The sequence below is a fragment of the Solanum dulcamara genome, chromosome 3, assembly GCF_947179165.1.
Source record: "Solanum dulcamara chromosome 3, daSolDulc1.2, whole genome shotgun sequence".
Lineage (NCBI taxonomy): Eukaryota > Viridiplantae > Streptophyta > Magnoliopsida > Solanales > Solanaceae > Solanum > Solanum dulcamara.
In genome coordinates, this window is record NC_077239.1 from 12,779,416 (window position 1) to 12,791,427 (window position 12,012).

Sequence of the window (12,012 nt, forward strand, 5' to 3'; positions counted from 1 at the left end):
ATAAGGAATCTCTTTTCCTATGACTTGACTCTATTGCACGATCTAGGACGGAAAGAAGGTCAACAATCCCTAGATGCCCTGCAGCCTCCTGCTTATAAATGTGGCAGGCTTCATATCCATAAACAGTACCCTACTGGACACACTTTGCAGACAACTCTTAGACCAACCTACTCTGATACCACTTTGTCATACCCCGATCTTAATAGGGTGTGATGGGCACCCGACCCCATGCTCGGAGCCGAGCGTACCTGCTACCTCATATTACATACTTAATCTCTTTAGACTTGTACATCAAAAAGAGATGAAAAACATAGCTAAGCTTTGTGAATCTTGCTTTCCAAAATCTATCATCCCATAAAACTCGTGACATACGACATAATAACATATCGGCTGATGACACCGCTTACAAAGCTGACACTCTATATCCACGACTCTGTCTGCAAAGTCTCTAACTTCGAATAAAACATCATAGCACATATACTCTGACTCGGTAGCACTCCAGGAACAAGTGGAGTTTCTAACCCTGCTGCAACATCTTCTATAATAGCTTCTACTCGTCTGGGTGTACCTGCGCGGCATGAAATGCAGCCCCCGGAGAAAAGAGGGTCAGTACGAGCTTTGTACTAAGTATGTAAGGCATGAATAGTAATATAGTAAGGAATATAAATCCGAATAATAACATAATAGAAATATAGAACATATCATGAGGTAGAGAAGTAACCTGTACATATGAGTGCCTTTTAGGCCGGATGCCATGCATGCTTGTCTTTTCCTTTAAAAATATTTCTTTTTCATATACATAGAAAATAGAAAATGTCATATCGCCCACAAATGTCCTGCGTCCGGGCATCCCGCATCCAGGATGAAAATTACGCCAACTAACCAGGTGGAAATGCGTCTATAGCGCAACATATGGCCCTTCCCCATATCCCCCATATACATATACATATACATATACATATACATATACATATACACAACATACATGAGAGCCCAATGAAAGTCATGTATCTATCGAAGTGACAGAAGGTCGGTAATCTCCGATTGTATTATGGACTAACAATGGTCGCTTTGTCTCACCTGAAAGAAACAATTGCTATAAGATGAGACTATTATTCAAAAATCAAGACGAGAGTCATATCAAGCACCTTTGAGACATGAAGTTGTTCTTATCATAGCCATCATAGACATATTCTCATCCTCGACATCATCAATGTCGTTGTAAAACATATCTATCGTTATTGTCATAAAAGGCTGTAATACTGTAAACCTTTGTTTTGGAAAAATATAGACATTTTGGAAAACATTGACGGGTCATAGGAAAAGTAGTCATTTCCTTGGGACCATTGACACCTAGCTTTTGAAAACAAAGAAAATATGGAAGTACTTATGAAACCATAACATCGGGATCATGCCTTGAAAGAAAAGTGTAAGCCTCACATACCTGTGCCGCGCCTTACTAGCTATGCTTATGCGTCCAACTTGTTTGTATACATTTAAGAGAGTCGACATAGTCATTAGATTCATCACCATTTAGTTGTCTTAATCCTTCAACAAATTCATTTATAACCTGCCGAAATTTCGGCAACATCTCCCCTATAAATACACCATCCCCGAGATTTTAACTCGGCCACAATATCAAAAACTATCCCACAACAACAACCAGCAGCACATATACCATTAAATCACTTCAATATCCCACAATACAACTCCAAACAACTAGCGCAAAATTTACGATACCAAAAATAGAGTTTTTAACCTTTATTTTGTAAAATATTTAACCATACCAAACGGGGGGTTGTGTGGCTGCAACCAGCAGCACCCACACCCTTTTTAAAACACTTTAAATCCCTGCAACACGCAACCCCACCAGCTGCACCCGCAGCACCACAACGACAATACACTATGCGACTTCGATTTAGCTACTGCGACTTCAATTTAGCTTGTTTTTAACGTCAAGCATCCTTGTGAAAATTTTCCACTTCCAGCATCATTTAATACATGTAATATACCTCATAACATCATCCTAAACTCCAGTTCAAAAGAGAAACTCCTACCTTGCCTGAAACTCGTCAAACTCGTCGAAACTTGCCTCGGAAGCTCTCGTAGCGCGACTAAAATTTTGGGGCTATTTGGTAACGTTTTGGGCTGCTCCAAACTATAAATTTACATTACCAATACTTTTATAACATCATGGTATACCCTATATAATTAATTCACGGAGCAAAATTGGAGACTTACCTCTTTTTCTCCCCCAAAACCGAGCTCTCTCTCTCTAGCTTCAAGTTTCTCTTCTCTTCTTCCTCTTGAATTTTCTAGAATTCTCTTGGGATAAGAATGACCCTAATGATTCACAAGACACACACACACACACACACACACACATATATATATATATATATATATATATATATATATATATATATATATATATATATCTTCCACCACTTATCCATATTTATAATTAAGCCCCTCAAATAAGAATATAGACACATGAGCCCCCTCCCCCTTCTCCATTTTTCTAGAACTTTCTTTAAAAAAATAAAGATGACTTAATTGTCTTTCTATGTACACTTTGGTCTTTCAAGAACATTCTTGAATACTTTGCAAAATTTTTGTTTTACCCCTAGCCTTCCACAATATTACCATAGGCCACTTTGCGATTTTTTTTTTGCCCTTTGCCTTTCCCAATATTTCCACACTATTAATGTTCATAAATAATATTCATAATCAACTTATATATTAAAATAAATTTTGGAAGATGGTCATTCCCTTCACTTTACCACGGCCACTTTAAAATATTCAACAGTATAAAATACGGGATATAACACATTTAGTCTCATTGGACTCTTTTCAAAACTCAATCAAATCTGGCCTCATTGGACCTTCTTTCAAATCAACTCATCTTAATCATCAAACTCTTTTCTTTAAATTTGATACAATCTCAACTCAATGAATACATTTAAAACATAGTTTTTAACTACTCAACTCAATCTCAAAATAGATGTTTTAATGTAAAACTTGTCAACTCGTTTATACTCAAAATACTCATACTCAAAATAATAAGCAAGAGACTTTTCAAACTCAAATCATGGTTAAACTTTTTCTAAATCAAAGATGAAGATAATCATTCTTTAAACTCAAAATAGTGTATAAATAGTTTATGCAAAAATGTTCATAAATCATTTATTTAAAACTTATTCTCAAAAGATCATTTATATTCAAAATGCTCATAAGACTCTAATCAAATCAAATTATGCAAATCATATCACATAGTCACATTAGACTCCAATCCCCTTCATCTCAAAACATCATTCACATCATCATCAATCATCTTGCTCCAAAATCCTCATTTAACTCAATATTCAATTTCATCAACTCATATAAAAAGGATACCTCATTTCACTTTGAAAGCAATATTGTTTTTATTATACATAAAAACCATCAATCTCAACCTCAAGACAAATTATGACCAAAAAGGAAATCTCATTTTGATTTCATGTGATTGAATACATGAATCCATAATCTCAACAAACTCAACTCAAAAACATCATTAATACATATGGATTTATATACAAAAAATCAAGAAACATTCATAGAAGGTTCAAGTCTTTCACAATTTTCATCTAACACATCTACGGGGCATATGGAAGAACTCAATCCATATTTTAGGTTAGCCTTACATACCTAGAATGAAGATCATCTCACCGGAAACCAAGACTTGACTTGAAGATCTTGAATCCTTGAGCTTGAGAGCAATTTGTTGGAGATAACTTGAGAGAGAAGAGGAAGTTTAGGGTTTTGGAGAGGCAAAAGATAGAAAAATGACCCCAAAACGCGTCCACTTCTTATATATATATAATTAGGGAATGGTCCATAATGCCCTTCATCAAAGAAAATCTGGAAAATAGACTCAAAACCCTGCAGGCGCTATAGTAGCACACCGCGCCAAGGGACAAACTACAGAGGCTATTTTCTGGCGCTATAGTGGTGCCGGGCGCCACTGTAGCCCCAGGCCTGAAATTTCTGCAGTTATAGTCTATAGTAAAATGGTCATAACCTTTGACTCTGAACTCAAAAAAATGCAATCTTGGTGGCGCTGAAAAGAAGACTCAAAGACCTTTACTTTGATAGGTGATGGTCCACCCAATTCATTATACTCTAGGGTATATGGTCGTTTGAAGTTGACCCTTATATGAACTCATGCGGAAACTTAGTCGATAGAAACTCTTTGGATTTGGCTTGGTGTTAGAGATCCCTCATTAACCTAAACCACATCTAATACTCTTCAAATGCTTAGGAATTGATCGTAACTCATATATAAATTACAAGTCATTCGGTTCGAGTCTACACACACGTGAAGAAATGTTCGAGTTTTGGCGAAACAAAATTCGGGGTGTTACAGAAAGAGTAGTATATTTACTAGGTCATATTATTTCAAGTTGTCTTTATAGCTCTATCAAAAATGTATATGCCAAAAAAAATGTCGAAAACGTCTAGTAGTTTAGACCTCGATTTTTATTTTGTATATAATCTTAGTCGGAGACAAGTTTACTTCAAGAAACATGGCCACTAGTGGCAATTCATATGATCGATCGCAGCTAATCGATCATTTGGGACAACTGAGTTATTGTTGCAGTAGTTGTAATGCTTAATTAGATACTCTGAGTTTCCATTAATGACAAAGTAATCCTGGAATTTTCATTGAGCAATTTCTCAATCACAATTTCTGCTAATTATAAATATGTGCAAACAAAAGGTAAGGGATTAATGTGGTATGTTTCTCTTTTTTTCATGTTAGATATTAATGAATGTGCAAATTCAACTGCCAATTCATGTGAATACATTTGTGAAAACACGCCGGGGAGTTACAAATGTTCTTGTCCAAAAGGATTCACTGATGATGGCAAAAACAATGGTGTTGGCTGTATTGCCAACTCTGAGTTCCCATGGATCAAGTTTTCTGTTGGTAAGTTTCTCAGAAAATCCAACTTGTTTCTACTCGCATATTAGAACGTTCAACAAAGATTTACTGGTTATTGAAACCACTAACACTTACTAAAAAGAGTTTCCCTTGCTCTATGAATAGGAAGTATGAAAGTGAGTCGGTATACATTATATCGAACTTCAAAAATAATCTAATTGGTTAAATATTTTTATATTTTTATTGAAGTGATCAAAGGAATTCACTTCCTTTAAATTTTGTTGTTATAAACACAGGTATGGGAGTTGGCTTTATATCCCTAGTGGTTGGGATAATTTTGCTCTATTTCTGTATCAACAAACGAAAACTTATTAAAAATAGGGAAAAGTTCTTCCAACAAAATGGTGGTTTACTCTTGAAACAACAAATCTCCTCTAAACAGGGTGGTGTGGAAGCAACCAAAATTTTTACAGCTGACGAGTTGAAGAAGGCTACGAATAACTATGCTAGTGAAAGAATTCTAGGTCGCGGTGGAAATGGAATTGTCTATAAAGGTATTCTACCTGATAACCGCATAGTTGCTATTAAGAAATCTAAGCTTGTGGATGAGAATCAAATTGAACAGTTCATCAATGAGGTACTTATTCTTACCCAAGTTAACCACAGAAATGTAGTGAGACTCTTTGGGTGTTGCTTGGAATCTGAAATGCCTTTACTTGTTTACGAATATGTTTCTCATGGAACTCTTTACGAGCATATCCACAATCAAAATGGAGCGCCTTGGTTATCTTTGCAAAATCGGTTGAGAATTGCTGTAGAGACAGCAAGTTCACTTGCTTACCTTCATTCATCTGCATCCATGCCAATAATTCATAGAGACGTCAAATCTACTAATATATTATTGGATAATGGTTACACTGCAAAAGTGGCAGATTTTGGAGCTTCAAGATTAGTACCCCTTGACCAAACACGTGTTGCTACATTGGTTCAAGGAACGTTAGGGTACTTAGATTCTGAATATTTCCACACAGGTCAATTGACAGACAAAAGTGATGTTTATAGTTTTGGAGTAGTTCTTGCGGAACTTTTAACAGGGATGAAACCTATTTTGAGGGACACAAATGACAAGGACAAATGTTTGGTGGAGTATTTTGTCTCGTCCATGAACAACAAGAGCTTATTTCAAATTCTTGATCGTAGAGTTGTCAGAGAAGGAGGTCTTGAGCAACTTCAAAAGATTGCTGAGCTCATTAAGAGGTGCCTTCACTTGCACGGAGAAGATAGGCCTATGATGAAGGAAGTGGCTATGGAACTTGAGAGTTTAAGAAAGTTCACTAGCCCTTGGACTAATGGACACGTACATGAATATCAAAATGAGGTTGAATTAGAAGATCTGTATTCAATTCCAATTGACTCTAATACAGGTATCGACAACTTCTCTGGACAATATCCCAATTCCTACACAAATAGCAGCATCTTTTCTGGACAATATAGTTCAGATAGTTCTTCATTACTACACAAGAAAAATATCCCGCGGTGATCCAGCGTAAAAGGTCAATATGATAATTAATGAAGATTTTTCTGTCGTTTCGTAAGTTTTTTTCGGTCTGACAATTAGTAGATGATCACTGAGATTCCAAATTGTCACATCATTTCTGTAAGATTAATCCTTGGTTGACAAGTTATCTAACTTTCAGTTGCCTCATATTCTGTATTAAATAACAAGAAGTTTATTTTGCATATTAAATGAATAATTATGCACAATTGAACTAGAATTGCTACTAAGAAGAGAATAAAAAGGAATTTGAGAAAGAAAAGAGACAATTTAATATTTTCATTCATATGCAACTCCCTGTTTGATAGTCGACTAAATAATATATGTACCACTCGGCAAGCATGACATACAACCCATCTACGTCATAAGAGACACATGAAAGGTAGTGTGAAAAGCATAAGGAAGAGCCAATTTATAAGCAACTTGTCCAATCCTCTCAATAATGATATAAGGTGCATAATATTTATAAGACACCTTTTTGAAGGTGATAAGTTGTCATACTAACCTGTCTAAAATGCTGCATTTTAAGATACCATCTTTTGTTGTGATCAGTCCTATGTTTGTTACCTTAAGACACCATCTTTGTTGTGATCTATCCAAATGATACTTCAATAGTTATAGTTTGAACTCCCTAGCTATCAAAGTTCTGTCCACATCATCCAACTCAGAACCACCAACCAATAACTAAGAACGAGAAGAAGGCTGAAATCTCACTACCCAACAATCATGCAACACACGAAAACCTTTTGAACTGTACAACTGCATTGGGTTTCACAACCTCAGAAGAGGATTTAGCTACTCATACTTGGAAGTAAAACAATAAGAATAATAAGTTGAAGAATTCGAGAGGAAGCGATTAGTTGTGTAGTTTGGGTAGTTCTGGATTCCTTCTATACGTCATAATGGCTTCCTCTTTTTATAAAGAATATTACCAAAGGTATTCCTGTTCCAGTTGGTTACTTCCTTCTTGAATTTTGGAAGAGCTTCAAGAATGTTATTAGTATCTTGCCAGGCTATTAATATTAAAGTCTTTCGGTCCGGGTGCGACGTCCACATAGTTTCAAATTTATTGATTTTAACTTGGTTTTAATGGATTTTTGAAAAAGAGAATAGCCACGGGCAGTGGTCAGAGTGTGTACGCGGCAAGTGTTGTACTTGCGCATTAGGAAAAATATGCAGCCACTCATTGTTTGTAAAAAAGCGGTCCTCTCAAAACTGGAAGGTGAACTCATCCTAGAATATAACTGCATACTCCATATGGCAGAGGAATTATGGAAACTAAAATCGAGAGTTACTTGGCTAAACAAGGGTGACTCAAACACAAAATTCTTCCACAAAACTACTCTTAATAGAAGAAGGAGAAATAGAATATCTGCACTCCAAAACGACAAAGGCATGCAACTGGATCTACAATGGCAGTGAAATAAAAGATGAAACATATAAATATTTCTACAAGCTCTTCGCAACCAAGAAACATCAATCTAACTGTTCAGTAGGAGTTAATAATACTCCTATGCAACACTTAAAATTAGCCAGCCTTGATTCTCTACCAACTGTAGAAATATAGAGAGTCGTTACATCCATTCAGCCTCAGAAAGCTCCTGGCCCAGACGAACTTCATCCCTTCTACCAAAATGTTGGGATATTGTAGGAGACTCAGTCACTTCCTTGTTTACTAACGCTTTAAAAAATGGGTCCATACCCCCAGATATTAACAAAACCCACATATCCCTAATTCCAAAAACCAAGAATGCCAATAATCTAAAAGATTTTAGGCCTATAAGATTGTGTAACACCATCTATAAATCATCATGAAAATTATACTCGAAGGTTAAGGTCTCTTATGGATAAAATGATCGGACCTTATCAGTCCAGTTTCCTCAAAAATAGACAAGTCATCCATAATGTCATCATTGTATAAGAATGTAATGACCTCGAAGGTCTTTTTTGGATTATTTTATTTTTGAAAAAGTACTGTTTTATTCTTCTCGAAAGTTACACCGAGTCATTTTTGGTCCATTGATATGGTTGGTTTGGGAATTGGAGTGAAAAATTAGGAGTTTTGAAAAGGATTTGGATTTTTGAAGGTTTTGAAGTTGAAATGGTTGACTTTAGTCAACTTTTAGAGTTGCGAGTATCGAAATAGAATTCTGTAAGTTCCATCAGTTTCAGAACATGACTTTTGGGTTAGTAGGACTATTGGATCAGGTCCTGAAGATTTTTTGTATTTTGAAAGTAGAAAGCATAAGATGGCTGACCAAATTCAACATCTGGTGATAACAAGCTTGAAATGGAATTTCGAAAGTTCCTTTATGTCACACCCCGATATCAATAGGGTGTGATGGGCACCCGACCCCGTGCTCGGAGCCGAGCGAACCCGCTAACTCATAGTACATACTCAATCTCTTTAAAATTTGCATCAAAAGAAATGAAAAAAACATAGCTACGCTTTCCGAACTTGCTATCAAAAATCTATCATCTCATGCAACATAATAACATATCGGCTGGTGACGCCGCTTACAAAGATGACACTCTATACCCACAACTCTGTCTGCAAAGTCTCTAACTTTGAACGAAACATCATATCGCATATACTCTGACTCGGCCGCACTCCAGGAACAAGTGGAGTTGCTAACCCTGCTGGAACATCTTCTATAGTAACTTCTACTTGTCTGTGTGTACCTGCGTGGCATGAAACGCAGCCCCCAATGAAAAGGGGGTCAGTACGAGTAATGTACCGAGTATGTAAGGCATGAAAATCAGCATAATAAAGAACATAAGGTATGAACAACCATATCGTAGAATCATAGACATATAGTGAGATAAGAGAGTAACCTGTACATATGAGTGCCCTTTTAGGCCGGATGCCATGCATGCTTGTCTTATCATAAAAAAAACATTTCTTGTTCATATTCATAGAAAATAGAAGTCATATCACCGAACAACGTCGGCGTGCCCACATATTTCCCGCGTCCGGGCATCCCGCGTCCAGGATGAAAATTACTCCAACTGATCAGGTGGGAATGCGTCTATAGCGCCACATATACACCTCCCCATATCCCCTATATACATATACATATACATATAGACAGCATGCACGAGAGCCCAATGAAAGTCGTGTATTTATCGGAGTGACGGAAGGTCGGTAACCTCCGATTGTATTATAGACTAACCGTGGTCGCTTTGTCTCACCTTGAAGGAACAATTATTATAGGATGAAACTATCAACGAAAGATAATATTAAGAGAACGTAGAATAAGGTCACAATCTTATAAGGCGTCAAATCGTATACATATGCACATATGACCAATTTTCAAGACTCGTAGAATAATCGGAATGAGCTATGATTAACAAAACAAGATAAGAGTCATATCAAGTACCTTTCAAAAATTACCATGGATTATATCAACATAAAACTTTTGGAATCATATACACGTATTTAAGCACGAGAAAAATATCTTTTGGAAACTCAAGAAAATTGACCATCCTAGTGGCTCTACGAATAGGACTTCCTTGAAATTGTACAAAATGACATATACTTGTTTCATAAAAATCATGCCAAAAGAAAGTGTAGCTCTATATACTTATGTCAAAACATGCCAAGAGAAAGAAGAGTAAACATTACATACATGAAGCCGTTCTTATCATATCCATCATAGACATATTCTCATCCTCGACATCATCAATGTCGTTGTAAAACATATCCATCGTCATTGCCATAAAAGCTAGTAATATTGTAAACCGTTGTTTTGGAAAATCATAGACATTTTGGAAAACATTGACGGGTTATAGGAAAAAAAAATAGTCATTTCCTTGGGACCATTGACACCTAGCTTTTGAAAACAAAGAAAATATGGAAGCACTTATCAAACCATAACATCGGAATCATGCCTTGAAAGAAAAGGGTAAGCCTTACATACTTATACCAAAGACATGCCAAAAGAAGGAACGGTTAGCTTTACATACCTTGTCCGCTTCCTTAGTCACCCCACCTAACTCTTGGCCTTTCCAAAATCTATAACAAAATTAATAAATGCCAACATTAGCTATAGGTATCCAAGAACCTCATTCTAAACTAACATTTTGTCTACCGAAATTTCGACAGCACTTCTCCTATAAATACACCATCCCCGAGAATCTAACTCGGCCAATTTACCAACAATCATACCAAATCAATATACCACTTTCTCCAAGACCTTCCAATTCCAATAAGAACAATAACAATCTAATCCCTTCTTTCAAATTCAATTACCACAACCCAATAATTTACACACTAACCACATCATACTAACAATATTAGCTTCCATATATGCAAGAACATTATATTAGATTTACAAACTTCTAAAACAAGTCTCCAACTACTACAACTTTATAAGGATCCTTAAGCTTTTCTTAGCAACATAGAATCCATAACAATAACTAAAATACTAAATAGAATCAATTCACCATAACTTGCCAAACCATCCCCATATTCGGCCACAACAACTATATGCATATTTTCATGAAGTTTCCACCCATTCCTATACCTTGCAACAACCACCACATACTACATAAAATTAATCTATTCTTTCCACACAACATCACATACACGGCCAACACCCACATACCTATTTTCATATACTTCATCCATTTCTTCACTCTACAACATATACCAACAATCCATAATAAATAGAGAAGATTGAAACTTTACCTTTTCCACTTAGTTCTTCAACTTGCTAGAATTGTGCCTTGCAAGAATGAATAGTCTTCTTGTTCCAAAAATCACTCTATGTTGATTAGGGCCTTCAACTTGCTTGGAATATTAGAAGAATTAATTTTGGAACAAGATTTCAAGGGATAAAATCCCTAGCTATGCCAATTTTCCTCTCTTATTTTTTCCCCTCTTTTCTCCAAGTTTCTTGAAAGTTCTAGAAATGGAAAATAAGATGACTACTAAGTCATCTTTGGACTTATCTACTTCTTTTTCTCCCTTTTTTTTTCTTGAAGCTTCTAGAAAAATAAAAACCAAGATGACTAATAAGTCATCTTTTGGGTCTTTTTTCTCTTCTTGAAGTTTCTAGCAACTAGATATATATATAAAAATAGATAGTAAATGGGTAATGGGCCTTCCTAATTGATGAACTCAATTTCCAAAATTTGGGCCATTTCTTGATTTGGGCCTCAACTCTTTTATCATTATTCCATTGTAGTCCAAACTTATGTATCTCACTTTTGTAATTCCCAAACTAATTTCCCAAAAATTCCACATAAATTTTTCCCTCGGCCTTCCTCCGTATTTCCACCTCAATGTTCTCTTTAACATTACACCGGTATTAAATAAAATAACTCATAACCTCTTTCCTTGCAAGTCAATTTTTTTTTTGTTTTCCATATTTCCACCTCCAAAATTGCATAACCAACTTATGTATCAAACAAGACCAAAACGTAGCATTATCCTTCACTTGTTACAATTATCCCAAATGTCCAAATATACAAAAATACGGGTTGTAACACTTTACCTTTGGAATATGTTTTTTCGTCCATATGTATTGTT

The 12,012-nt window shown here is 35.8% G+C and overlaps 1 protein-coding gene across 1 annotated transcript in view; it reads left to right on the plus strand.

Annotated features, from left to right (window-relative positions):
• The window catches only part of LOC129882416 (wall-associated receptor kinase 2-like), a 38,651-nt gene extending 31,958 nt beyond the window's left edge, over window positions 1–6,693 (plus strand). Inside the window, exons 2-3 of the mRNA XM_055956707.1 lie at window positions 4,802–4,969; window positions 5,221–6,693. Coding sequence (XP_055812682.1) covers window positions 4,802–4,969; window positions 5,221–6,464 — 1,412 coding nt within the window. The 3' untranslated portion in view covers window positions 6,465–6,693. The remainder of the gene's footprint in view (window positions 1–4,801; window positions 4,970–5,220) is intronic.
• Window positions 6,694–12,012: the final 5,319 nt, after the last annotated feature.